The sequence below is a fragment of the Coffea arabica genome, chromosome 1e (genome assembly GCF_036785885.1).
Source record: "Coffea arabica cultivar ET-39 chromosome 1e, Coffea Arabica ET-39 HiFi, whole genome shotgun sequence".
NCBI classification, from domain to species: domain Eukaryota; kingdom Viridiplantae; phylum Streptophyta; class Magnoliopsida; order Gentianales; family Rubiaceae; genus Coffea; species Coffea arabica.
In genome coordinates, this window is record NC_092311.1 from 55,555,895 (window position 1) to 55,583,401 (window position 27,507).

The 27,507-nt window shown below is 35.1% G+C and overlaps 5 protein-coding genes across 16 annotated transcripts; 2 read left to right on the forward strand and 3 right to left on the reverse strand.

Moving 5' to 3' along the window:
• Positions 1–1,635: 1,635 nt before the first annotated feature.
• On the reverse strand, positions 1,636–3,084 carry LOC113696529 (uncharacterized). Its single transcript, XM_027215934.1, has 2 exons — positions 2,221–3,084; positions 1,636–2,025 (listed from the first exon to the last, which is right to left on the reverse strand). The coding sequence occupies exons 1-2, from the start codon at positions 3,082–3,084 to the stop codon at positions 1,636–1,638; spliced, it is 1,254 nt and encodes a 417-aa protein (XP_027071735.1).
• Positions 3,085–3,967: 883 nt separating this feature from the next.
• LOC113719211 (shaggy-related protein kinase alpha) lies at positions 3,968–9,264 on the forward strand. Of its 4 annotated transcripts, none has more exons than XM_027244350.2 (13): positions 3,968–4,204; positions 5,114–5,258; positions 5,382–5,474; positions 5,565–5,624; positions 6,342–6,614; positions 6,734–6,808; positions 7,137–7,193; positions 7,293–7,433; positions 7,531–7,581; positions 7,827–7,922; positions 8,014–8,097; positions 8,262–8,364; positions 8,930–9,264. In XM_027244350.2, exons 2-13 carry the CDS (start codon positions 5,163–5,165, stop codon positions 9,019–9,021), a joined length of 1,221 nt encoding a protein of 406 aa, XP_027100151.2. In that variant the 5' UTR covers positions 3,968–4,204; positions 5,114–5,162; the 3' UTR covers positions 9,022–9,264. The 4 variants fall into 4 exon arrangements, with proteins under 4 accessions (XP_027100151.2, XP_027100144.2, XP_027100170.2 ...); XM_027244343.2 differs by having other exon boundaries at positions 4,004–4,204; positions 5,144–5,258; XM_027244369.2 differs by lacking the exon at positions 8,930–9,264 and adding an exon at positions 8,464–8,823 and having other exon boundaries at positions 4,004–4,204; positions 5,144–5,258.
• Positions 9,265–14,699: 5,435 nt separating this feature from the next.
• LOC113719233 (uncharacterized) lies at positions 14,700–20,563 on the reverse strand. Of its 8 annotated transcripts, none has more exons than XR_011821487.1 (7): positions 19,531–20,563; positions 18,387–18,464; positions 18,083–18,246; positions 17,362–17,498; positions 16,012–16,229; positions 15,866–15,894; positions 14,700–14,983 (listed from the first exon to the last, which is right to left on the reverse strand). XR_011821487.1 is itself a non-coding variant. In XM_027244402.2 (4 exons), exons 1-3 carry the CDS (start codon positions 19,744–19,746, stop codon positions 18,088–18,090), a joined length of 453 nt encoding a protein of 150 aa, XP_027100203.1. In that variant the 5' UTR covers positions 19,747–20,563; the 3' UTR covers positions 14,700–14,983; positions 18,083–18,087. The 8 variants fall into 8 exon arrangements, 1 of the variants encoding a protein (XP_027100203.1); XR_011821473.1 differs by having other exon boundaries at positions 17,362–17,715; XR_011821485.1 differs by having other exon boundaries at positions 17,362–17,467; positions 17,580–18,246.
• Positions 16,123–16,944, forward strand: LOC113696536 (tropinone reductase 2). Its single transcript, XM_027215943.1, has 3 exons — positions 16,123–16,202; positions 16,506–16,713; positions 16,891–16,944. Exons 1-3 carry the CDS (start codon positions 16,123–16,125, stop codon positions 16,942–16,944), a joined length of 342 nt encoding a protein of 113 aa, XP_027071744.1.
• A 147-nt stretch (positions 20,564–20,710) lies between the features above and the next one.
• LOC113719227 (nitrogen regulatory protein P-II homolog) lies at positions 20,711–25,547 on the reverse strand. Of its 2 annotated transcripts, XM_027244381.2 has the most exons (8): positions 25,182–25,546; positions 24,968–25,013; positions 24,799–24,826; positions 22,743–22,830; positions 22,418–22,485; positions 22,167–22,236; positions 21,197–21,232; positions 20,711–21,060 (listed from the first exon to the last, which is right to left on the reverse strand). In XM_027244381.2, the coding sequence occupies exons 1-8, from the start codon at positions 25,459–25,461 to the stop codon at positions 20,981–20,983; spliced, it is 696 nt and encodes a 231-aa protein (XP_027100182.1). In that variant the 5' UTR covers positions 25,462–25,546; the 3' UTR covers positions 20,711–20,980. The 2 variants fall into 2 exon arrangements, with proteins under 2 accessions (XP_027100182.1, XP_071922325.1); XM_072066224.1 differs by lacking the exons at positions 24,799–24,826; positions 24,968–25,013 and having other exon boundaries at positions 25,096–25,547.
• Positions 25,548–27,507: the final 1,960 nt, after the last annotated feature.

Consider the following 27,507-nt stretch of genomic DNA (forward strand, 5'->3'; position numbering starts at 1 on the left):
GTGAAATTGATGCTTATAATGAACCTTGTATTTTTAGCTGTCTATGTTGTTATGTTGATTGTAAAAGAGATCAAATGAGTATTGGTTTATAATAGTAAAGAACCAAATTCATTATTATGTGCTTCCAATTTTGCTTATTGAATACCACATGACAGATTACACAAAAACACAGTGTACAAGTAATAGTGCAAATGAAACTTCAGTTTCTGTTGAGAAGCATTTCATACTACTTAGTTGCAGCAATACAAAAGGTTTGAGTGGGGTGGAATTTATATGTACAACAGCCAAATGTTTCCACTCATGCATCCAGATTGATACAAAAAGATAAATTTCTCCAATGTCGACAACTAATGATCAGATATTCATGTCATTTGATATCCAAATAACAAAAGACTCTTAATCAGATTCTACTAAAAGGTGAAGCTGCTAGTGACATTGTGAGAATCATGAGAAACTGAAACATTGATGTTGACATCAGTTTGTACTTGGGCACTTCCACTGGGATGTAGTGCAGCAGTATGCATTACTGCAATTGGTTGAGGTTCTGGTGTTGAAGTTCTCCTTTTAGGGTTATATACAGCAGATGAAGCAGGTTTGTTGGAAGGTCATCCTCTCTAAAATTTTGGTCGAAGCATGTATTAATATACAGGCATGTAAATAAGTATTAAAAGTGCAGCTATGATGTAAAAGGGATTAAGGAACAAATACCTTTCTTTTAGTAGCATTGGTTACTGTTTGCAAATTCAAGTCAGCATTCATTAATGGTGATTGAGTTGATGGACTTGGGTTGCTGCCTTGACTAGAAACCACAATAGGCACATTGCCATCAGCATGATCCTGCACAAATCACCTATGCATTAGCTCATCAGACATTGTCATCATACGAAAAGAATTGTATGTGAATCTAAAAGAATTGTAACCCATAGAACAGATCCTGCAAGCCCTGTATTTGCAATTCCCCTTTCTGGCTTTCCTTTAGCAAATTGAGTTACCTGACATGAAAATTGATAACAAATTACAAGCTCGCTTAGCAATTTCAATGCTGTCATTTAAATCACTAGACTGAACCTTGTTTGTGCCACTGGTGCTTGTACTTCTTTGTCTCAGAGGTGCTCTTTGACATGTTATAGTATTATGTCTAGTAGTTTTGCAGTTACCACATCTCATAGTGGTTGACCTTTTTGTTTGAGATTGGCTTGGCTCATCAAGCCCTCTCATTCTATTAACTCTTGGATGACCTGGAGCTCTTCTCAATGGTAGTGGAAGGACAGTTTTTGGTGTGACATCAATTAATAGAAGCCATCTCTTCTCGTGAGGAATTGGATGTATCATGCCACTGTATGTCTTGAGATACATTTCTGTTGAGAAGCAAGGATCACAGTATATCTTCAATTTCTGTCTTCTGTATATAATTCCAAGTGCAGCATGCTTGCATGGGAGTCCAGACAATTGGAAAGCTCCACAGTCACATGTCTTCTGCTTCAAACTCACTATAAATGCTCTGTCACCATCAATAACTTCAAACAAATCCTCACTGGCCATCTGCAATTAACATCTCCTAGAATGTATTGCAATTTCATTGAGCTTTTCTATGATATTTTTTGGGATAGTAGACGTCCATGTGCAAGCATTCTGCTATCTTTTGTGTAATTTCTTCATAAATTTTTTCCTTAGACCTTCAACAAGTGTCAGTATTGGTTGACCCCTTAAATCTCCAATCCAAGCATTGAAGGATTCCGTGAAGTTGTTTGTGACATGGTCACATTTCATTTCTATTGAGAATGCATGTCTAGCCCAAGCAGAAACTGGAATCTTGGATAAGTACCTCCATGCTTCTATATTCATGTCCTTGATTCTCTGCATTGTTTCATTAAATCCAATTGCATCATAACTTTTAGCAGCTTGCCAAAAGAAGCTAGTCAGCAACATTCCAGGAAACTGAGACCTGAAGTTACTGTAAATATGTCTGCAACAGTATCTTCCAATTGCAAATGACAGCAGCTGTTCATATGCAAACTTCAGCCCCTACATGAAAATCAAAAACCAGTCAGCAGTTTTTACCATATCTACACAGCAGGTTATCCAAATTTTATCAAGTTCAGTGTTTAATAATACCTTTTATCTATCACTCATGACAGTTAAGGGAGAATTGTTATGGAATGGTTCAAAAAAATTTTCAAAGAAATGAAAGAACCAACTCCAAGTCTCTCTTTTTTCTACATTAACAATAGCAAATGCAATGGAAAATATGCTGTTATTAGCATCCAATGTAACAGCAGTCAGCAATACTCCACCAAAACTACCTTTCAAATGACATCCATCAAATCTAACAAATGATCTACAACCAACTAAAAATCCATCTTTCTGTCCTTTAAAGCTAATAAAAAGTCTCAGGAACCTTGGTTCAACTAGTAGATTTGATCTGTCATAATGAATCTTACAAATACTACCAGGATTATGTTGCCTTAGAAGCACATCATATTTTGGCAGTTTACTATATGATTCTGAATGTGTGCTTTCAATCTCTTCTCTTGCCTTTTGTTTGGCTCTATACACTTGCTGTATGCTAGGATGCACACCATATTTTAGCATTTCAACTTCAATGTCCTTTTTTGACAAGTGCGGATGGGTTCTCATCACAGCTAGCAGTTTCTTGGCCATCCAGTCAGAGGTGGTCTCACGATTTTTGTTATCCATCACACATGTGTGTTCAGGTGTGTATGTCTTAATCATAAATATTACTGAATCAGCTATAGGGGACGCATGAATCCTCCATGTACATCCAGCAACATCACAGATTGCAGTACACCTGATTTTCTCATTCTTCAGCCTTTTGATGGGAAATTCTTTTTGGATCACATAATCCTTTAGTGCTGCTCTAAAGGCATCAACATTAGTGAATAGTTGTCCCTTCTTGAATTCTATGTCCTCCCTTGGATTGTAAGTCCACATCTTGTTTCTTAGCACTTCTTTTAAAGGGTCAATTTCTTGCTCAGATTCAGAATCTGGTACAATTTCACCAGTTTCATTATCATAAAAGTTTTGAAAATCTTCATCACTGCTAGAAATCTCAGACAGAACCATTAGCTCACCACCTATATCATCTTCATTGTCATCATCAAATCCTTGCTACCATGATTCATCAGAGCTAGATTCACCCCCATACCCCTCATCTTGACTGTCAATAACATGAACATTCTGCTCATCATCAGCCAAGGCAGAATGTTTGTTCTGAATTTCTGTGTACTCATGGTCACAACAGTCAATCTTCTTTCTGTTCAACAACATGGTAGGTTGTTCAGCTAGGATAATATTAATAACACAAGTAGACACGCAGAGCTAATGTAGGAAAATAAGAAGACATGCTCAGTTTTCTCACAGTCAGTAACCTCTTCATCAGCCATAAGCTACGTAGTATCTAACCTTGCTTTGCTTCAAATGCTCTCAGAACAGCAATATTTCACCCTTTGCAGCAATACTTCACCTCAATTTCTTCAACTCTCCCGCTTCTCCTGGAGTTCTCAAATGTTCTTTTCATTCTCAACATGGCTCATGAAGGTCTATTCCTCATCAAAATTAACGATCAGTCAGCTCTCATTGTCATATCAACAACCAAATGGGCGCCCATTTTTGGCGCCTTTTCTCTTAACCGAAATTAGCAATTCATTTTGCATCCAAATTCCAGTTAAGTTAATTAATCCTATGTATTACTCATTTCACTAATTAATTCATGTTATTATCAGAATATATTACTTCAACAGCAGGGATATTTCTGTCAATTCAACATCTACGATGTCATTTTGGAGCCCAATAATCTGACAGGGAATGTGTAAGGAATTTTCGGAACTTCAGGGGGGTCCTTGAGACTGTCAGAAACCTCAGGGGAGGTTTCTGAAATTATCCCAAAAAAAAAAATCCTACTGCGACTGCCACTAGTACACACCAATGCTTTGCTTGGTTTCTCCTCACCTCAATTTCAATCTCCGAAAGAAGAAAGAAAGAAAGACAAGTTCAAGCTTGTTGCTGGTGGCTTTAAGCCTTTGACGCCATCCTGCTTTGAATTTCCCCTCATTAGGTTTGAGTTTTTAGATATGGATCGCAGCAGCACCTTCAGTATCTGTTGCTACGTTTCCCCCATATTTGGTTTAGTCCTGTAAATGCACCACCGCCACCAGATCGCCGCTTCTTTTAATGCCCGCCCCGAGTGAGTCTCTCTCTCTCTATCTCTCACAGAGCGAGCCAAACACCCCCCCCCCCCCCAAAAAAAAAATTCCCAAATGCCCACCCGGCTTTTCTCATTTTCAACATCCCAACCGTGTTTTTCTTCCATTTTTCACTTGCTTTGTCTAATAATTTCTATGCTATGCTTTACGTTGCTGATTGGAATGTTTCTCCCCTACTACTGGCCTTACTACTACTACTTTCCCGAATTTTTTTTTCCTTAAAATACGAAAATAATATATCCAACATTTTTCTAGGGTTTGCTTTCTCACTCCCTATCAATTCCAATTACTAGCATTGTTATGCAGTATAAGATGAAAGGTAGAAAGAGTGTTGACAAATGAATTTACGTCCCCTAGAAAGTAACTAGTCCAAGTTGTAAATACTCTGATCCCTTCCAGCTTTTTCTATACAAATTTTTTTTTTAATTTCAAAATTTTCCCAAATCACGGCAACCATTACTACGGGCACCGTTTTGTACTGACGTCTTTGATCTGCCATGGATTTCTTGCACGGAGCAACTCTTTTTAATACACACTTTCCGTCTTCAGGATCTGAAGCTAGCAAGTTTGTAGTTAAAATGATTCATACTATAGTAGCAGCTTGTTTCCATGCTTTTACGAGCGTTTGTGTGCTGGATTCATGTATGCTGTTTTAGAGTTTCATTTGCTGCTCCAGCACAGGACGTGTGCGATTTTCTTTTTCTTTCTTCTTTTCATGTTGAGAGATTAAACCTCTCGTGATCCCCTCCAACAACAACCCCCCCCCCCCCTTCCCCCCAAACAAACAAAAACACCGCCCACAAGCAAACCCCTTTCAAAGCAAATACCAGTGAGTATTTTGTAGAGTCTTGCACTTCTGCTAATTGATTCGGTCAACAAATTCTTGACAGGAGCTTTCTTGATTCTTCTTCTCCATTCAGGCCCCTTCAGTCCTAACAAATGACTGCCATAACTGCTGGTTCTGCCATTAGAGATACCACTGCTCTTATTAGATTACCTCAAGAGATGAATGACCTCAGAATCAGCGACGATAAGGTACGATTTTCGTATCCTCTTGTCTCTCAATTTTGCTTTTAGCTCTTTTGGCATTGGATTTCTTTTCATCATGATCTTACACCATCCAGTATAAATCATTTCTTTTTTTTCTTTTCCATCTAGGAAATGGAAGCAACTGTCATTAATGGTAATGGAACAGAGGCTGGACATATAATTGTGACCACTGTTGGCGGTAAGAATGGCCAGGCAAAGCAGGTGAGAATTTTTGTCTCTTTTTTCCTGCTACAAGACTGCGGCTTATGAGCGCGAATTGTATGTTGAGATAGTTATGCCTTTCTGCGTTAGACAATCAACTATATGGCTGAGCGTGCTGTTGGCCAAGGATCCTTCGGAGTAGTTTTCCAGGTTAGTTACCTCCTCAGCGTTCCATTGATATGCATTTTCTAGTGGAGGGAAATACTGGCGCTAGATAATGCAGCACAGTGGTGGAGCCACATGTAAACAAGTGGGGCAATGGACACCAGTTCATTTTGGGAAAATTAACTTTTAAGCTTAGAAAATTTAAAAGTTTTTAAAGTTGCATTTTATTTGCTCCCACTAAATTTTATCAAATTCTCTTTTCTATCTACATTGACTCCCAAATAATTGAAAGTTCATAATTGTTACCGTTAGAAGAATTTTGGATTTACTTAAAATTAATTGTGGAACCTAAATATCTTTGTAGTCAAATTTGTTTGATTATTTTAACAAATTTGAGATTGTGTTCAATTTTGTTTATCAAGCCGAGCTCGAACAACTTTTTATCGAGTTGAGCTTTAGTAGCTTGAATATTTCCAATTGTATGGTAATCAAGCTAAGCTCGAGTCGAGTTAAAAAATTGACCAAACATAAAATACTATTCGTAATTGATTTGATAATTCGCGGACCAAATTCGAATGAACTCTTACTGAACCAAACTAAATTTGAGTATTGAGTAGATTGTTTGGTCTTTCAGTCCCAATTTCATTCCATGGTGCTGTCAGAGATTGAAGCCCCTTACTCTAGGGTCTTGGCTCCACCACAGATGCCGCATTCTTATGTCGTTTAATTCCCTCTGACTTTCTGGTATTTGTGGTTTTACAGGCAAAATGCTTAGAGACTGGTGAAACTGTTGCAATAAAGAAGGTTCTTCAAGATAAGAGATACAAGAACCGGGAGTTACAAACTATGCGTTTACTGGACCACCCTAATGTCGTTTCCTTGAAGCACTGCTTCTTTTCAACCACCGAAAAGAAAGAGCTTTTCCTCAACTTAGTGGTGGAGTATGTCCCTGAGACTGTTCATCGCGTTATAAAACATTATAGCAAGATGAGCCAGAGGATGCCGACAATTTATGTCAAGTTGTACACTTATCAGGCATGTATTTGGCCTGTGTATCAGATGTTGATATTCTGTTTTCAGCTTAATTGTTCCAATTAAGTCTTTCTCGTGTTTTGTGCTGAAAGTTCTACTTATTGCTGTGAGCTTTTGTGTAGATTTTCAGAGCACTGGCCTACATCCATGGGGTTATTGGAGTATGCCATAGGGATATTAAACCTCAAAATCTTTTGGTAAGTGTATAAGTGTACTCAATACATATTACATATTTAGTTTGTTCTTATTTGTCTGTGTTCTCTTGGAAATTATGGTTACTTTCATTGTGGAGCGAATTATCGCCATCATGGTCAAACATTTGTATGCAGGAACTAAACTTGTCTTTACATCACTTTGCTTGATGATGTTGTAGTAATAACCTTAGATTTTGTTAATGAGTGTTTGTTTGCAGTGAACCTAATGGCATGGCACGCAAAATCCTTATGAACTTTTAATTATTTAATTCTTGGGGCTTTTATTTGTAAGAGAGATGTCAAAGTTTGCAGTGATTCTTTTCATTTGCAGGTTAATCCACATACTCACCAAGTCAAATTATGCGATTTTGGAAGTGCAAAAGTGCTGGTTTGTATCTGCTTCAAAGTTTCCATCTGATAAATGAATATTGTCTTATCTTGCCTCTGTTCTTGAATCAGTTGATTTTATAATCTGCTCAATGTGCAGGTAAAAGGTGAGCCCAATATTTCCTACATTTGCTCTAGGTTCTATCGGGCACCTGAACTAATATTTGGTGCGACTGAGTACACTACTGCAATCGACATTTGGTCCACTGGATGTGTTTTGGCTGAATTATTGCTTGGACAGGTAGACGTCATAATTGTCGTCTTCTTCTTCTTTTTCTCTTCTTCTTTTACAGGGTTTTGTTTTAATTCTATTTAAGATGTGTTTGTGCAACTTTCAGCCTCTCTTTCCTGGTGAAAGTGGAGTTGATCAGCTTGTGGAAATCATAAAGGTGCGTAGTATTTAGTTGTCAAGGCCATATCAACCATGGAGGTATTCTCCTATCCCCATTTGATGAGTACGAGGTGTTTCAAGATTATTATTGTTAATAAAACCTGACATGTTGGCCATTATTGGTAGAGTTGCTATTGTAGTTGCTAGTCACATTTTCTGGTATATGCTGCTTTTACCGGTGTAGGATGGATTTTGTGTTTTAATTACTTGGTATGAGACTAGGACGTGCTTGCTCATGTGCAGGTTTTGGGAACCCCAACTAGGGAGGAAATCAAATGTATGAATCCCAACTACACAGAGTTTAAATTTCCTCAAATCAAGGCACACCCATGGCACAAGGTAAGAAGGATATAGTCACATGCCTCCTGTGTTGTCTTTAGAACTTGTTTTGCTTGTATTCCTTCAATTTACAGGTTGCTCATCTTTGTAGATATTCCACAAGCGCATGCCTCCTGAAGCTGTGGACCTTGTTTCAAGGCTATTGCAGTATTCTCCAAGTCTACGGAGCACAGCTGTGAGTTCATGATCATGACGAAAAAACACGCATGAAATGACATACGTTCTGTTTATGCTTCTCACCCATAATAGTGGTTGTAAAATTATTTGTTTTTCTGGTGCTTTAATATCCCATGATTATGATTTCATGTTTCTCTCTCCACTTGCTCACTGCCAATGCAGTTGGAGGCATTGATCCATCCCTTCTTTGACGAATTACGGGATCCCAATACCCACCTACCAAATGGGCGTTTTCTGCCTCCACTGTTCAACTTTAGACCTCATGGTAAGTAGCAAGTCTTTGAATGAAAAATTTCATAATACCTGCCCTTGGCATTTCTGATGCAGATTGTTTTCCTTTTTGGTTGTGCTGGCTATTACTCAGAGCTCAATGGGGTGCCAATGGAGATTATGGTGAAGTTGATCCCAGAGCATGCTAGAAAGCAATGCTCATTCCTTAATTTCTGATTATACATGCTGAATTTGGGAGAAAAGAAAACGCTTGCTCCGTTGAAAAGAACTTTTTGAATATTGTTTTATTTTTTTCCCATATAACTTTTCGCCATCGTTTTATGTGTTTTATTACCTTTTCCCTGTATTAGCAGAGGAAAAGTTTCTGCTTAATGTTTATCCTCACTATGGTTAGTACGTCCTGTGCTAACCATACTATTTTTTTTTATATTCTTTTCCCATGTAGATTGCCGCATGTTAATGAATAGAAATAGCTGGATTACCATTTTTTTCATTTTGCCTTGTAATCTAAAAAAGAAGAGTGAAAACATTTGAAAAATGGGAGTAGTGGCCCTGTTGATTCTATTCTTATTTCTACCTGGTCTTTTTGGTTCAAGCAGTCGCCCTGTTGATTAAACCACTAAAACGATTCAGTGAGCGTTGTTTGGAAAGAGGGAAGGATGGCCTGGTCTGGCCTGTCAGCATTGTCTAAGAAGATGCGCACCCGCCTGATGCTTCCTCTTTTTGATGGACCTGAGGAGTGGCCATGAATTACAGCAGGCGCCAGTGGCTGGTATTCTACAGAGCGAACCAGATGTCACTCCAAGGGGGTCCGTCTAATTGGCAGAAGGGGTGAGAAATGGTGGAATCTTACCCTGCAAGGCACACAAGGCATGTAAACATGCTTTTGCAATTAATTTTGATTAGTGCCAAAGACTTTTTATCTTTCAATCCATTGGTAGGAGAAAACTTGTTATAAATTAATTCACCAAATTTTATCCGCCCAGAATGTTGAAATCTATAATTCTCTAGTCTCTAATGGTTCTGTCATACATTCATGCTTATCATAAAAGGCATGCATTGGATGCTCCAAGTTAGTAGGGAGTACCAACTGGATTAAGGCAATGAAGAATTTGTCCTGCGGGGTACACACTATCCATGATTGTATCCATAGGATCAGGTTGTCATGAGGTGGATACTAGGAGTATCACTCGTGGACCTGCCATGGAATTAATTAGGTAAAATACTCACTATATAGTACTACTACGTTACAGTTTCACCATTTTTTTCGAGTTCTCTTTTCAGCTGAATTAAAAACGAAAAAGAGTTAAATCATTTCAATTAATTTATTATTTTAATCAGCAGTGATTTTGAAAACAGATTCCCAAATGTTCTATCCTTGGACACAAGGTCCACAAGTCAATAGTAGAATACAAGTATTTTTATTCTTGAATTCCGTGAATATGTTGCCTAAGCCAGTAAGCCTTAACCCCTCTCCTATTCAGCCGGTTGCTCGTATCTCAAAAAGCAAAAGACAAAACAGCACCATGGGAGACTAGGTGATGTGAAATCATTCCAAAGAGCCCCGCCTTTGGGAAAATTTTTTTTAATTCTAATTTGTAAATGAGTCAAATCTAATTGAATTTTAATCTAATTAAGGTTGTAAACGAGCTAAGTCGAGTTAAATTTTAATCTAATTGAATCAAATTTTAACTTAATTTTATGAAACTTGAGTTCAATGAACTTTTAATGTAAAGTTCGAGCTCGAATTTGACTCAGATTCAAGTCAAGTCGGGTGAAGCTCAAGCTTAAAAAAATAAAAATAATTATTTTATTTTTTAAAAAAAATAATTTTTTAAACAATAATAAAATATTAAATATATATAATTTTACTATTAAAATTAAAAATATATATATATATATATAAAATCAAACCGATTCCTGAACTAACAAATTAGAGGTCGAATTCGAATTCAGATTCAACTTGACCAGTTCAAACTCTAATCAAATTTTAACTGAAACGACAAGCGAGCAAGTTCGACTCACGTACAGCCTTACTTCAGAGTAAACGTCGTCATAAACTAATGCATCCCTCTAACCTCCCCCTTAAAAAAAAAAAATCTTTTTTTAATGCCTCACTAATACTCCTACCATATATGTATAATTACATAGTAATACATTAGTCGTGTGTCAGCATAAAAGTGTATAATTGACGAGGAACAGAAACTTCCACACAGCATATTTGAACTGTTCAACCAATGGCTCTCGCACATATTCCAATTGCAAAGCAATTAGGATATGTAAATCTAAAACAAAACTGGAGGATTCTTCCGAATACAAGTTGGTAAGTCCGAGGCATTTGGGTCGACTTTGTATACCATAAACAACTTTTCAGCTTCAATTCAAATGGGAAGAAAGCGATAAAGAAGAAGACCCTTTATTTATTTATTTTTTTTAAATTTAACTGAGCAAACGGCAGGTGAATTTGGCATCTGATAGAAGGAAAAGTCTGAAGTAACGATAGTTATGGTAACGAAACTATTTTTACCTGATATAACAGGTAAAAATACTTTTAGCGACCATTTGATTACCTGTTGTACTGGTCATCTAAATGAAATAGTACCTAAAATTTTGGTTAGTAAGTTTTGCATAAAAAATAGTAAGTTAACTCGATATATTAGTAACTTTTATGTCTCAAAAAGTAAACTTGAATAAATATGGAACTAACTTTTTTTTTTGAAGTAAAATACTACTCTATATCTGAAACTTAGTTTTTGGAGAGTAAGTTTAGTTCAAGTAATAGTAAGTTTTTATAGATTAATAGTAAATATTGTTGATAGAATAGTAAATTTGGTTAATCATCAAAACTTAATAGTTTGTGGCATAAATTTACTATTTTACTTAAAGAAACTTACAATTGTACGTATCATTTATAAATGTTATATGTTTGAAGCATTTTAAATATACCATGAAAACTTTTTTTTTTTGCATATGACCTTATGAAATATGTAAGAATAATTTGTCATATTTTAAATTTTTAATTATGGGAAAATAAACAACTAAGTTCCCAAAATATTTCACTTTTATTGTTTAAAAAATCTCAACTTGTTGGTTAAATTTAAAATAATTCTATTGTCAAAAATAGTTTTTCTCAAATTAACTTTCATGATTAGATGTGAGATACAAATATGGTAAAATATCCCTCATACATATGTAATGGATATTTCAGACTTTTAGTAAAAAAAAAAATTGTTGTCAAAATAACACATATCATAGTGTACTAATTATTTTAGGACCATTTTATAGGTGAACTAAATTTAATTTAAATTACACAATAGATTATACATGCATGTGATTTTCATTTATAATTATTGGATCCTATTCTTATGAACAATCTCCCAAGGGAAAAAATCCAGATCATACTGATTTTCTTATATTAATTGTTATACTAATTTTGTCATTTTTATTATTATATTCTTTCTCATTTTGTTTAGGCTTTTACTCTTATTATTTCTTGTGTCTCAGATGTAAATTTATTAAAACTTTATCATCTTATTATATTCATAGGTGTTAAATTATAAAAATTTTGATATATAAACAAGTAATATTCTATATATAACTAGGAAGATTTGTTGTTGTTGTTATTGTTATTCGAACTTTCAAACTTTTCAAAAATTGAAAATGATTAAAAGCTTATAATACGACAAAATTTTATTACATATTTCACAAGATTATGTGAAAAGTCAAACTATTTTTCATAGTATTTTAAAATATATAAATAATTTTTTTAAATTATACCTATAATCATGTATTATACAGGTATATTATGAGTACTTACTAACTAAGGTACTAAGAATTAATCATTAATAAAACATCTTATCGTTATTTTAAATAAATTTCCTAATACTATTTTAAAATATGTTTTAAAATAAAATAGCACATGTGTCTCATAAATCAGTAAGTTTTGATTATTAATCAATTTGCCATATTATTAGTAAGAGTTACTATTTATGTATAAAAACTTACTATTACTTGAATTAAACTTACTTTCTAAAAAGTAAGTTTGGGATATAAAGTAGTAATTTATTTATTTAAAAAGTAAGTTTAATATTTATTCCAACTCACCTTTTGAAGTATAAAAGTTACTAATTTATTACGGTTAACTTATTATTTTAGATAGAAAACTTACTTTTTTATTTTTAAGTGTTATCCTATTTAGGTGGATAGACCTATCAAATAATCAAATGATCGCTAAAAGCAAATAAAAAATGGTCATCCAAGTGTTATCCTATTTATGTCTTAAAAAGTAAATTGAAATAAAAATGAAAGTTACTTTTTTTAAAAAAAATAAATTACTACTCTATATTCGAAACTTACTTTTTGGAGAGTAAGTTTAGTTCAAGTAATAGTAAGTTTTCATGGATTAATAGTAAATCCTGTTGATAAAATAGTAAATTTGGTTAATCATCAAGACTTACTAGTTTGTGGCATAAGTTTACTATTTTACTTAAAGAAACTTATATGAAACAAGTGTTAGGAAGTTTATTTAAAATAATGCTAAGATTTTTTTATTAATGATTGAAACTTAATATTATAGTTAGTAATTGTTGGTAACGTAAATGTATAATATATGATTGTATGTATCATTCATCAATGTTATGTGTTTTAAGCATTTTAATAAATGTATGTATCATTTACAAAGGTTATGTGTTCTAATAAATTTATTTTCTAGGTCACAAGCATAAAAGTTAAATTTGTACTAATGTGGCATAATCTTTGAAAACTATAGTAAATTTACCCACATATTAAGTTTCGTGAGATTCAAATATATTTTGTATCATTTACAATATGGATTTATATGCACATTTTTTTTATCAAACTTACTTTTAATTGGCAAATAGTATGTAAATTATTATAAAATGTCATTTTATAATAATCATAATTTTTATAGGTGAATTGTATATAAACTGCTAAAATTGCCAATTTATAAATGATCAAATGTTACTACTTTATGGCATATATTAGTTTGATCAACTAAAAAATTATCGTAATTAAGTGTACGTTGGTTGTTGATTTGAAATTTGCACCCCTGTCACTATTTTGTTATTTCTACCACAAGTTTTTCTAATCAAAGTAAAACAAAGTCAAATATCTTTTCCTTTCATATGTAGTATTTATATTTAGTTAAAAATTAATAAACCATGATTACATTTCATAATTTCTAATGAAATTAGTAACATTTTCTAAATAAATTGGAATAATTTGTAAAATATGTTATTTTGTTCCCAATATAATTAGGGGTGGCAATCGGGTCCAAATCGGAGTGACGGGTCGGGTTGAGACCCAGGTATAAGAGAAAACTGGCTGACCCGAACTTGACCCGCCAACCCGAAATGGGTCAGGATATCTGACTCGAATCTGAAAATTCCAGGTTTTGGGTTGGCGGGACGACCCGAATGACCCAAAACTTAATTTTAATTTATTAATTTACCACTATAATTTCTAATTCACACAAGACTAATTGCATAATCAAGTAATAAAAATTTAAATAAATAATCCCAAACCAAATCTAAAATAAATAAAAAACACAGTAAAAGTGTTTTATTCCAAACCAAATATAAAATAAATAAAAGCAGTATAAAAGTAAAAAATAATATAATACATTATTTGTCCAAATATAATAATTTCAACTTCGAATAAGTTAAATAAATTCATTTAGGATTAAGTGATTAATGCCTTTGAAAAAAAAAAGAATAACTTAGTTTAGTTAGGTAAAATAATTTTTAATTCATAAACAGGTGATCGGGTTGTATCGGATCAACCACGGTTTGACCCGAATTCGACCCGTTTTCCTGAGTGCATATGACAAACACTAATTTGCTGCGAGACTTATGGGATATATCTGTGATAAAAGGAAAAGTGATCCATCCATTGTCATCTTTTTGGCGGGATTGGAAAGTTGAGCTGCTTGGTTCTTCTATGTCCATGGATGCAGGAATTAACTGTTAATATGATGCAGGTGCCTAGCTAAAAGTTTGTCCCATTATTCCTAATGGCAGATTGTCATTAAATAGAAAGGTGGATTCGTTGTTTATTCGTAGAGGACGTGGGAAGATAGTATTTGTTTAGACTTCTGCTAATGGCTTACTGAGGAAATCGCGGCAGTTAAATTCACAAAGGCCGATGCTCTCTCATAAAAATGCCGTCAGTCTATATAGGAAAGCAACACATTTTTTTGGTCCAAACGAAACGATACATTCGTTTTGGAGTAAAAACTTCTAATGCTCGCAGAAATAAATAAGAGTACGTGCTCCTACGATAGAATGGATGTTACACCGCTATTAATGTGGTAAGGGCATCCTCCATAGTACTTTACAGCAAAATGTAGCATGTAGTAAGTAGCTGCTTATATAAAACTACTGAGGTTTTATCATGGTTAAGCATTAGAACAACTACTGCATAATAGTCCCTGACTAAGCTGAACAAAATGTGACAGGGTCACAACTACAAAAGTAGTAGCGCAATCAGAAAACACCTATAACAACTAAGACCAAAAGAGAGACTGTGTCCGATGCACCCCATGTTTGACTAGAACCATCCATATGGAATTTCATGATTAATGCTAATCTTCCCTGCTTCCTTTCACTTATTCCATCCCGTTGAGCTATCCAGTCCTGAAAAAGAACATGACTTTCAGTTTTAGCATATCTGGAAGCGGAAATAACCAAATGATGACAAGAATAATAGTAAAACGTATACGTGCTTCAAGCCCCTAAGCTTTAGCAGCAGAACAAGCCATGTGAGACACATTTCTATAGTAAACCACCTGTACCAATTTTAATGCTCGAAAAAATCGAAGTAGATAATTCATTTATTTGAGAACATAAGAATAAAAATCATTCATTTGGAGTATTTTAGCTAGTAATGACAAGTTTACAATAAATGAGTTTGATTGAACTTGCTACCTATCCCATTGGCGTAAACCCCCAAATTTTTTACTTGAATACACAAAGTCGTATTTTTTGGACAAAAAAAAAGAGAATACACATAATCGTATTTATGAATACTTCAACCATTATGCTTGTCTTATTATGGAGCTTGGAGTCATCTTAATTCTCCATATCTTAAGATTGAGAGTGGCGCAAGACTCCTTCCTAGCAAGTAAGCAGTGGTAATTAATATGTATGGATGAAACTTGGACCGATTCCCACAGACTTCCAAGCCAAGTAACCCAAATCATTAATATGCCCTTCAAACCACATATATACATACACTTTCTCTGTTTAATTGAAGGACAATGTTAGAGGGCCCCAGTGGAATCTTAGTCAATAAAACCACATTTATCCATTGGTATATTTACGCCATTGGGCTGCAGCCGGCTGACCATTAGCTTAAGTGCAATATTGTGATGGATAGTAGATTTCAATGATTATTATACTTTTGGCAGATTTTTTTCAAATGTCAATAATCTATGTCTTTACCTACTCTTGCTCCTAAATAACGAGGAAAAGGACAATTCTAACTGGATTATTAGGAATAGAAAGAGACTAAATTACCTTTGAATTAGACGGATGCCCTTTGACACCTGTTGGATTTAAAAAAATTATATAAAGTGACAATTGATAGAAGGCAAGATTCAAAACTCTGACCTTCCATCTCACAAAATCTTAAAGTACTTTTTGTGGTTTAACAGGTAGCGTACATATACAGGTATCATCTATCCTTGCATCTTTATCATGATAAGAAATCTATCTGGTCATTTCTTTCCCTCCAGCTTGCGTTTTTCTCAACCCAGTCGGAAGCCATTGAAAGCATGGCAAGTGAACAATTGAGTGGTAGGTGGTCTCTTAATGGAATGACTGCCCTTGTTACTGGTGGCACCAGAGGCATTGGGTAAGCAAATTTCTTCAAATGTAGTTCCTGGTATTTATATTTATATCAAAAAATTAGTAAATTCATTTCAACATTAGTTTTCTCATTCACTCCTCAAAAGGGTATGTTAACTGTTAACAACCAATTGGACAACTTTTAATGAGCAGAAAAACCTACTCAATCACGGTCATATCTCGTTTCGTATACATAAATCCTTACTTCCTTCACTGGTTCCAGTATATATGTGCGATTATGTCCCTAGTAGCTTTAATGCAACATTCAAAATGCGTGTCCCCATTTTAACTATTTGACCCAAAATTTCAGGCATTCCATAGTGGAAGAGTTAGCAGGATTTGGAGCCACAGTATACACATGTTCAAGAAACCAAAAGGAACTTAATGAAAGGCTGCAAGAATGGGGAGCACAGGGTTTCAAAGTCTATGGTTCAACTTGCGATAAGGCTTCAAGAACAGAAAGAGAGGAACTAATAAAGAATGTCTCTTCCACCTTCGACGGCAAGTTGAACTTACTGGTAAGTACAAATTCTGATCCATAAAAATGGTTGGTCCATCTATTTCTTGACTTGTTAAAGAATCATAAACATCATTTCTGTTTAGAATTTTAGTATTTGCATCCAAAGTAATTCTTAGGGGAAATATTTCGGATATCTTGGTTTGAATTAATTTCCCAAATGCGGACTGCAATGCAGATATTTTGTAGGATGTGCCGGCTGAAAGTGAATGGTATGCTTAAAAAGGAGTAATTTAAGAAGCCTCCCATCAGATTTTTAACAATTTGACTGCCATTACCATTTGGCAATTAGAACTTTTAATTTTCTCACCCGCACAGAGTAGCAATCATAACACACAAATTTCTCTTTGACATTTCACCAAACATCTTATATGCATTCACAAATTAATCACATTTAACTTAAACGCCTAGTCTCAAGTCCTTTCCTAGATGTTTCATATGGCTATTAAGCATATTTTACCCGTAGACAATCAAAACTACAACCATGTCCTAGATGTTTCAACGGACATTTTCAGCCCCAAAATTGCAATAAATTCTTCAAATTCTCAGCCCTGATTTCGCAAGAAAATCTTGACAAACAAAACAAATGAAATATAAATAAATTACAGCAATATAATCAAACGATTTCAAGAGAACATGATGGTCTAACCTCGTCACTGCTATTTTTCATATGTTCTTTGATTGGCTACCACAGTTGCTAACCCTTTTGTTGTGTTTGATAGGGGGGGAAACCCTTTCTCCTGAACCTGTGCTATCTATAAAGCATATTTAGCTTTTCCTCCGCGCCTAGGCAGGCCAATTGATTGACCGAAATGAGAATCAATGCTTAGTAAAAGGTAGAAAAAGAGACTGAGGCATGAAACCTACCAGAAGAGTTTAGCCTGAAGATATGATAGAATTGCTTAGCCCGCTTGATCAGTTTTCTAAATTTTAGCTAAAGCTAATCCCGTTCCATAAGATGATGATTGTACTCCTTCCTTTTCCAAGAAAAATTTTCTACAATCTTCCGTGAGGTGAGAAGAAAATAAAAAGAAGGGAAGCAACTTTAGAGAGGTGGAAACCCAAACCGTTTTCAGAAACCGATTATTTTTTTACTTTAATATGTAAATTTTTTACTTTTAGTATTAGTAAGTTTAAATTAAACACAAGTAACATTTGTCAAATAATAAGTAAATTAAATTATTGAAAGGGTAAATTTTGATTTTTGACTAAAACTTATCTTTCAGGCATATACTTACTAGTTTTAATTAAAAACTTACTAAAGTTAATATTAATTATTTTAATATAATATTTAAAAAGTCGCTAAAAAATTTGATTAGTCACTAAAGGTAATAGAAACCTGTAATAGTAGGTTTCCTTAACATCGTTACCATAACTATAGGTACTGTAGCATTGTCCCTGATAGAATTATCTTCTCCGCTTTAGTAACAACATCCAGAGGAAGAGGACCAAAACTTCGAGATGGACCGTAGAAATGAGGGAAGACCTTGGAGGAGTCGTCCGCAGCGGCTTCATAAACCAAACCATCACCAAGCTGCACAAGGACACAAATAATTTCTATCAGCTCCATCCAAATATTGCAAGCAAGTTGGCCCATGTAAATAATATGCGATGAAAGAGAGCGCTTGCTTGCTTTTCAGCATCATCCGTGACTATGGTGTGGAAATGTTTTACCTTTTTAGCATCGATTTGGAGCAGGTACAAGTCTTGTCCCTTAGAGTTCAGGAAAAAGTTGTGTAAAACCCACTGAACCTGCAAAGTCAGAAGAAGAGATGGCACAACTATTGATTATGCAGTAGTTTGAATACAATAATGGTAGGAGGAGGAAGGGAGGGAGAAGGAAGGGGGTTGGCTGTAGAGAAGTTATACTAGCCGCACAAACTGCTTCGTGGAGGGACTCCCTGTTTCAATATCTACAAACGCAGCAGCCAACTGTCACGAGCGTTGGCAAAAGCCAGATAATCCTTGAAAAGAAATGGCTACCCGGAAGATTTATCTTTGTATTATTGTGAGCGCCTGAACAAGTTGGGTTTGAAGTTGGCTCCAGGGATAGCCTAGCAATAAAACGGGCTCTTGGATTGGATGAGATCCTGGTTCAAATCTTTCCTCAAACTTGAACTCCCTGTCTAACTTGGGTACCTCGTGAGAGGCCACGGCGTATCCCCGATTTGGTGTGTCGGCTCGAGTCTTAAGCAGTTCGAGTGGAAACATGTTTCGGGTCACAGAAAAAATATAAAAATTGGGTTTGTATTCGTACGTAGAAGCATGCTGAAGATGCAGGTAGCGATCCTAGTGTGGAGTGAGTCGGTGGTAGACTTTTGTTCACAAACAAGATCATTATACTCTCTACTTAAAATAAAAAAGAGTGCCAGCGAGCGAGCGAGCTCTAAAATATTGCTACTACTCGACGACATGACTGCATCTGCATGTTGTTAAAGCTTGTTGATAAACAAAACAACCCCCTCTGACCTCACTTTGGTAGCTGAATTCGGATTCTTTCCCAAATTGGATGAAACAAAATCTTTTTTTTTTTGTTGTTGATCATCTTACGAAGTGTGAAGGAATTAGAGTAAGCAGACGGGATCCAAAAAGGTAAAAATGTTTGGAAATCAATCAATCTCGTTTCATCGTTGGATAAACGAAAGTATAATGGGATAGAACCCTAGGCACAACTAAATAAATTACTACAATTATAGCTAAAAATAAATAAATACTAGTGGTACTGGTTTAGTAGCACGAGTAACGAATAAAATTAAAGGAAACAAGCGAAAAGAAAAGGGAGTCGGTATAGGCACATTGAGTTTCCGGTTAACCTGACCTGGTGGAGGTTGCTGAGATGAATACAGCCGGTTGATTTATCAATTTGTCGGCCCAAAGTAGAACCACTTGTCTGCAGTTCCGCCCACTCCTCCGCGGTACTGATCCTGTACACGTAGTCATTGCAAAACCCTTGCTCTCCTCCTCCTCCTCCTCCTCCTCCTTTCTTAGTATTCTTACAACTATTCCAGCCCTTCTCCTTCTCTATCTCAGCCATTTATCACCCGCCCCTGAACCTCACCTCTCCAGACAGTGCCCACTGCTCCCTTACCTAGCCACCAGCATACACCTCCCTTCAATTTGCGTTCATTTGGTTTGGATCGGATTGGATTCATTTTCCCCAAATTTGATCTGTTATATTAATCTCCCGGCCTCGGCCGCCTTAGGTCCACGTGGAGATAAGAGCTTCAGTTAAAAGTTATTTTATTCAAAGAATTGAATTAAAAATTAATAGAATAAATTTTTAAAATTCTTTACAATAACTTTCGTACTTTTTATATTTCCCCTTGTCAACTCAACCCTTAACGACCATTTCCCTTTGAAAATGTGTCAACTTGGAGTGATCAAAAGGTATTATGATTTTGAACTATTAAAAGTATGATTTTGACCAATAAATTATTAAAAATATAATTTGATCATTGAACTATTTCAAGTTTGAATTTCGAACCACTTACTTTTATCTCGTGAATCATATGGACACTCAGATTTGACATAGTTAAACGGAATAGTCCAAAATCTAAGGCCATGCTTGGATTGCTTGTTTCCGTCGGAAAATATTGTCGTTTTCCGTGATCACATTTCCCTATCACCTTTTTCCCTCACATATATCAAATCGTTACAGTAATTTTTCCATGAAAAATGACGGAAAATGCAATCCAAACACAACCTAAATTTTTAATACTTCAGTAACCAAAACTTGCCGATTCTAGAAATTTAGTAGCCATTTGCATAATTTGCTCAATTCAAAATAGATGATCAAAATGCCAAAAAAAAGGGGGAAAATTTTTTTACTGATTTGACACCCTTTTTTTTTTTGTTTATTTAGTTTTGGCCATTAAATGGTTCATACTTTCATAGCCCTGATCTTAAAAAACGCAATGCTCTAAATTGTACTACACCGTCTCATCAAATGGTCTGACACAATTTGGATCATTAGACCTTAAAAACTGGATCTATCTAGATTTTGGCCTAATTAAAAATTGGAATTACTATCATAAACCTTTTTATTTTCCTCGCCTCTTGCAAGACAAGGGTTGGGATACAAGACGATTTGCAATTCTGCTGCTCTGCAGCATCTCCTCCTTGTACCTTTATTTTAATTTACATACCAGCGTTTTTTCAAGCAATGGTCTTCCACCCAAATCCTGGCCACTTCCCCCCTCGGTTTTCCCTCTTCAACCACTAGCCGGCTAGTACATTTTGGTTAATTCCCACGTCCTCCATTCAGAAACTTAAGCAGCTGGTGATTCAGCAGCGGAGAACATGTCAGTCCGGCCTCCCATCATCCTCTCAGCCTTTTCTCCCCGCTCACCTGCAATAGTACCACCACCAACCATGTTTCAGCACAGTTTACAACTCAGTTCCGATACGCAATTCCTATCAGTTCCAGTAGTTTCCACCACTAAAATAAGCTTCAACCCCTATGCCTACAAAGGAAGCACATGTACCTGTGCGAACTCTTATTACATCTGCAACAGGAACCACTGCACCAACAACAGGAAACCAATGTCAATTTGACTGGAACTTGCCTAAATCTATTAGTTCTTTAGTGACCATTCGTGTGATTACACGCTCAAGCATGTGAACCAAATTGCGGCATGTATGACCTAAATACTGCAAACCTGAGGTTAAGCAGATCCTCTCTCTCTCTCTCTCTTAGCAAGCAGCATTACCGAACTCAACATTCTATTTGGTATTAGATTCAGGCTCATTGCCAAAAGATCAAACAACTCTAAATATTTGACCTTTTTTTAAAATTTTTTTCTTTTTTTTTCTAATCAAACATTAACACACAGTTGTTAAGAGAACACAATCCTTATGGTCCTTGATTTCTGGGTGTTTAGTTACAAATACTCTCCAAGGCAACATACAAGCCTTTCTGACTTTCCTTCCCCAACTTGTGCTTCTACAATCTCATACGGCTAAGGTAGATTGCATCATGACACAAAGGTGGACAAGTAAGATGCAGTCATTCTTTTATCAATGTTGGTTAAATGGAAGCCATCTGTCTTAATTTCTCTCTGCACGAAGATCCTTTCATGCTTTACCTCAAAAGTCAATGCAACCCTTGATAAGTTAAAACCACCTAGCTTTCTGGTACAATGTGCAGTAATGATGTAGCCTATCAGACAGCAGGCAGAAAGATTCTGGGTTCAGAATTTTATCGTTGCCCATCCCACCAACGGAGGAAAAGATAACAAACTACTTTGGAAAAAGACGATGACATTTTACTGCAAAATCTAAAGCTGCTCGGAGCTGATGCTAACTCTAGAATTTCTCCTTTTATAAAAAGATTTTTCTTTCAGCAAAATAAGAAGGTTAAGCAGTATAAGAGGCAAACATTTTGTAAGAAAAATAGAGGCTCAAGCTAGCAAAATAATTCCAATACCCAAAATCAAACATAATAAGGAATCTTACCAAAAATCTTGCCATCACCAATTTCTCCAGTTCTTGCCTCTTCAATTATCTTTTCTATGACTGCTTCAACCTAAAAAAAAGCAGGGTACTACATGAGTTGCACAAATTCAGCCAACTAAAAATGCTTTTGCTCCATTCAGCAGCTTGCTCAATACTTAACAGAAACTACATTGCAAAACTCGGATAAAAGTATCGTTACCAATTTGTTATAGAACATGAGTTAGACATCTTCATAGTGGATTTAACAATACCTGGTTCTTGCTAACAACAATCTCCATCTTAACTTTTGCTACAAATTTATCTTCAGAAAACTCAGAGCCTGTCCACGACCAGATTTGAAACATAGTCATCTTCAAAGGGCAAATGAACATATTTAAAAAAAAAAAAAAGGAAAAAAGGGCAACTACTAGAAATGCATCAAATGTATGGCAAAGAACCAATGGCATAATCCACCATCTGCCTTTGCCTATGTAAATGTTTGAGGGGAATAAAAGACACCTTTGCCTTGTGACTGGAAAAGGACTAAACTACAAGGACATTCAGGGGCACAGAACCATTAAGAAAAAGATTACCCACCAGCTTGCCTTTCTGTCAAGCCACCCTGAACACCAAAGCCTCGAACATCAGAAACCGTAACACCACGAATGCCCATCTTCAACATTGCCTTCATTGGAAAAACACGGAGTACAGTAAACTGAGGAGGTTCTCAAAAGAAAGGGAGAGCTACATTGATTCAGACATACCAATTATACACGCTATATCAACAAATGAAGTTTAGGAACATGTATCTTTAAGCTTTAGGACTACTTCAACAATATGCAAACATTCTTTTAATACAGATGAATCAAAAATATCAAAGGAAAATGAACAGTTACCTTGAAAAAAATTATACATTAAGTGTTCAACTATGTTGAATATGGAGAATGTTATAAGTCTAAACACACACTGGTCAGAGGCAACAGAAACTGATAGCTATAGCTCCAGCGTAAGAATGCAAATGGCATTAGCGGCAGTAAACTAGGAAAGACGACATTCAGTCATAAAACTTGCTTTAGGCAGCATAGTAAGACATTAATTACTGTTCACCTGCTTTAGGCAAGGCATTAGAACCTCAAGTACTGTGACATAGAACTCAAACTGTATGTGAAAACCATAAGGAAAACTTAGAAGAGCGTTTAATTTAGTCCTATCATTCCAACTGTTACAGCAAGCTCAGAGAACTATAGAAGTCCAAATAGCCATGTTGAGAAAAGTTTCCAAATCTGAGTATTCAAATGTTAGTACTTGACGTATAGATAAAATCTGGAATATGCACTCTACACCAAGATTAGAAAGGATAACTTTTCTCACAAGTCATTACTCCACCTGAGACACCATCCAAGAATCTATCAATACAACGCAGGAAAGAACTCCATATTATTTACATAAGAAACTAAAGGGCATTGCTGCAAGCATCCACAAATAATCAAGAATGCCTTCATTGTAGAAAGGTAAATTCCACATGTCAATCTCAAGGCTTTCCATAATACCCTTAGCTTGTCATCCATCACCATCACCAGCAACCTCAGACCTTAGCATTCAGCCTAGTGGTAATATGTACCACAGTTTTTAGCTGGTTATAGCGGCCAACAAGGGAATACAATTGACCCAAAATGATGGCTTACCATGAGAAACAATTTACTCAGTGATGAGGAAGGGTTTTATCGAGATCGCCATGAAGTGATGGCCCACATGGCAACTATTGCTAGAGAATCCTTTTGGCTGGTCAATATGGCAGGATTAACTTAGCATGCAAATAGTTAGCTAGCTTAAACTTCAATGACTAAAGGGCAGATACCTTTAGACTCATGCTAATGAAACAATGATTTCATATCTTCTTTGAGCCAGCGCATTGTCTCTCTCATTTATTAATAGCATTTAGTCGTCTTAGTGATATCTAGTCAATTGTCTTTATCATTTTGGACCTCCCGTAGATGATGACTTCTGAACATACCATGTATGCATTTGTAAAACAAAAAGCTTGAACGTTTCATTGCATGATATATGAAGCGAGTAGCCATCCTCGTCTATCTTTCCTATCACCTTCCCCTTCTCCATCTCCAACTCCGTCTACATCTTCCATCATATCACCGAAGACAACCAGCATCCATAGGATTACCTCTAATGTCTGAAGGTGAAAGCTTCGATTAATGCTTTTGACCTATGTGCATTGACCCAATAGGAAAAATGGTAGGTACAGGTGGTTCAGTCTGAAATTCTCACCAAGAATTTGTCAGAAAAGAAATCTCCAAACCATCAGTCCAAATGTCCTTTCAAACCACACCAATTGCAGCATTCTGTAATTTATTATATAGATATATGCCTAGATTACATAAACTCAGAAATACAGACAGATAGAACATAATCAGTCAGCACTTTTAGTTAGACTAAAAATCTCAACTATCAACCTAATTCAACTAAAAGTTCAATGGCAAGACTAATATGTTTGCATCTCGGAGCAACTTGTGACAACTTAACGAGTTGAATAAGGCATTCTGAGCTGGTTTTCTTAATTAGTTCTACATTGGTGAACACCACACTGAAAAAGCAATATGAGATTACAATCATCCGCAACATAAATGATCAGGCTTACCGAAGAGACTTGAGGAACCCTCCAGGGTCTAGCTTAAATTCAGATTTAACAGCCAAAATGAAAAAGGGAAAAAAGAAAACACGATTAGATTGGATAGGTCAATGCCGGATAAAAATCAAGGGAAAAAAAGGGGGGAAAGAGGGGGGCGGTGAATTTTAACTCTATGCACCTCAAAACAGCTTCAACTTTGTAATAACTCGCCTCTGGAATATAATCTACATTTAAGCAACCAATGGAGAAAGCGCGTAAATGGGCATGCTAACATAAGAGCGAAAGAAAGAAAAGCAGAAAAAAAACCTGTCCTTTTTTATTTTTTAGGGCAGTGGGGAGGAGATTTTGCGGAAGGAGGGGAGACCTCCTCCTATAACTTTTAGTTTTTGTACCTACGGAAACCTGAGCTGTAATTGTTGAAAGATGAGAATAATTTGTTGTTGGTGCTGCAGTTGTTGTTGTGCATTTGTGGACCAGACTAATTTGAGAATCAGAGATGAAGTCACCGAACCGCAGGGGGCGGCCAATCGGAAAAGGAGGAGGAGCAGTGCTACTGCGATTTTGGGATTGTTTAAAACCGCAAGTAATACTATAAGGGGAGGAGTTTGGGAGCATTATGTTTGCTGCTTTCGCCGCCGCCGCTGATGCTGATGATAAGGCCATCGTTGGCATATGGCAGACTCAGTTGTTGTTGGTGGAGATTTTGAGAGCGTTCTTCGAGACTTTTTTGATTCTGGATATCCCGTAGCGTCCAGTGCCCTATCAAGTGCAGTACATTTATTTACAGTATTACTATGCTAAAAAAGGTTAGTAAGTTCACTTCTAAAAAATACATGTCTCATTGAACATTTTTTTATAGTATTAACTTCACAAAATTCAATAGAGTTAATTAAATCATCAATATTAATTTTTATACTAAAAGTTAATTGATGTAAAAAATGTTCGCATCTTTGTACAAAACTATCAAATCTTAACTTTAATTATAAAGGGATGTAAAAAATAAATAACCTTTTTAAGTAAAAAAATTAATTTAAATGTAGTTAATTCACACACACACGCACACATTTATACATATATATATTCTCATAATATAAACTAAAATTATAAAAAATTAGGAGGGCCAACTTTATTTTACATAAATATTTACATAACATGAATTAAAATTTTTAAAACTTGGGGAGGAGGGTTATGGCCCCCATTAGCCCCCATTGGTTCCATCATTGATTTCAATAACATCTTAATTCCCAACCTGCAAGATTACAAAGAAAAAAACAACTGATCACAATACGAATCACACCATAGTGATCCCAATGAAATATTTTTAAAAAGTTCAGCAAGTTTACTTCCAAGAAATACAAGTCTCGCTGAACATTTTTTTGTAGTACGAACTCTACAAAATTCAACAGAATTAATTAAACCACCAATATTAATTTTCATACTAAAAGTTGATTGGTGTAAAAAATGTTCGCACCTTTGTACAAGATTATCAAATCGAATGCATAATGTTTGTAAATATTTCATTTTGAAATCAAATAAAACATGCAGTTACATTTATTTCTATCCATATATCATTCATTTTCTAATATGAATTATTATTATTTTAAGATCCATCTTTCGCGGAAACGCAATTCTTGAATGATCTACAAATTTTGTCATATTTTGAACTATTGTTAGACAAATCTTAAATTTTAATTATGTTGGTATAATCTTTTAATTTATTTCAATAACGTAAGGACCGTGCGTAGCACGGGTATTCACACTAGTACTATGTTAACTGTGGTGTGATAAGATTGGAATTTGGAATTAAGGAAGTGAATGAATACATCAGTTTGTATTATGATTCTAATCAAGTCGAGTTTTGACTCAATTTTATCATCAAATTTGAGTTTAAACTTGACCTCAAATTCGAATTTAATTGAAGTCAAACTCAAGCGACTCAAATTTGAAAATAATAAAAATTAATTATATTTATTTTTTACAAAATAAATAAAATATTCATTTTTTCTTAATAAATAATAAAAATATTACGATTATATATGTAATTTTACTATTAAAATGACATATACATCCGTATGTAGGTATATATATGTATATATGTAATTGAATCAACTTGCGAATTAACGAGTTGAGTTTATTTATGTTTGATTCGAGTTCGATAGCTTGACTTGGTCGGCTCGCACTTGACTTAAGTTTGATATTCACCAAATTAGCCCATAAAGATTTACAAGTAGCTTGATTCATTTGTACCTCTAGTTTGTACTTTTACATGACCATTTACTCATGTTATTTATTGACTATTTTTGGGTTGAGCCCATTAAAATTAATAATTGTGGTTAATTTTTTTGTGGTAAAATTTTTTTTGTGTTAGTTGATTTTTTTTTTGTTATGACATATTGTTTATAAAAGAATAATGCCAATTGATTTAGAATTTACGTAATATTCAATATAAAGAAATGGGTTCACAAGGTCAAAATGATTTTTATATTTTATCTCGTGTTAAATTTTTTGCTGAAAATTTAAAAGAATAATGAGTAAATATATTTATTAGTGTTATACATATATTAAAATAAAATGACATAAAAATAAAAATAATAGTGAGGTGACGAGGAAGCACCCGCTGGTCCGGGATTAGAGACAAGCGGGAGTTATTGGGTGACGGAGCAGGCGGTTAGGAAGGACTGCCCCGTCCGGCTGCCAACCCTAATTTTAGCCATCTTT

Excerpts from the sequence above, each read along its gene's own strand:
- LOC113719227 (XM_072066224.1), bottom strand. The coding sequence starts at position 25,461 with ATGCCAACGATGGCCTTATCATCAGCATCAGCGGCGGCGGCGAAAGCA. Across the intron at positions 22,831-25,095 it reads TAAAAAATAAAAAAGGACAG|GCAATGTTGAAGATGGGCAT; the intron begins GTTTTTTTTCTG and ends TTTCCAATGAAG. Across the intron at positions 22,237-22,417 it reads TTGTTGTTAGCAAGAACCAG|GTTGAAGCAGTCATAGAAAA; the intron begins GTATTGTTAAAT and ends GCTTTTTTTTAG.
- LOC113719233 (XM_027244402.2), bottom strand. The coding sequence starts at position 19,746 with ATGGCTGAGATAGAGAAGGAGAAGGGCTGGAATAGTTGTAAGAATACT. Across the intron at positions 18,465-19,530 it reads ATCTCAGCAACCTCCACCAG|GTTCAGTGGGTTTTACACAA; the intron begins GTCAGGTTAACC and ends CTGACTTTGCAG. Across the intron at positions 18,247-18,386 it reads TCCAAATCGATGCTAAAAAG|CTTGGTGATGGTTTGGTTTA; the intron begins GTAAAACATTTC and ends GTCCTTGTGCAG.
- LOC113719211 (XM_027244350.2), top strand. The coding sequence starts at position 5,163 with ATGACTGCCATAACTGCTGGTTCTGCCATTAGAGATACCACTGCTCTT. Across the intron at positions 6,809-7,136 it reads TTAAACCTCAAAATCTTTTG|GTTAATCCACATACTCACCA; the intron begins GTAAGTGTATAA and ends TTTCATTTGCAG. Across the intron at positions 8,365-8,929 it reads GTTCAACTTTAGACCTCATG|TCGCCCTGTTGATTAAACCA; the intron begins GTAAGTAGCAAG and ends TGGTTCAAGCAG.
- LOC113696529 (XM_027215934.1), bottom strand. The coding sequence starts at position 3,084 with ATGGTTCTGTCTGAGATTTCTAGCAGTGATGAAGATTTTCAAAACTTT. Across the intron at positions 2,026-2,220 it reads TTGCATTTGCTATTGTTAAT|GGGCTGAAGTTTGCATATGA; the intron begins GTAGAAAAAAGA and ends ATTTTCATGTAG.
- LOC113696536 (XM_027215943.1), top strand. The coding sequence starts at position 16,123 with ATGGCAAGTGAACAATTGAGTGGTAGGTGGTCTCTTAATGGAATGACT. Across the intron at positions 16,203-16,505 it reads GGTGGCACCAGAGGCATTGG|GCATTCCATAGTGGAAGAGT; the intron begins GTAAGCAAATTT and ends CCAAAATTTCAG. Across the intron at positions 16,714-16,890 it reads ACGGCAAGTTGAACTTACTG|ATATTTTGTAGGATGTGCCG; the intron begins GTAAGTACAAAT and ends ACTGCAATGCAG.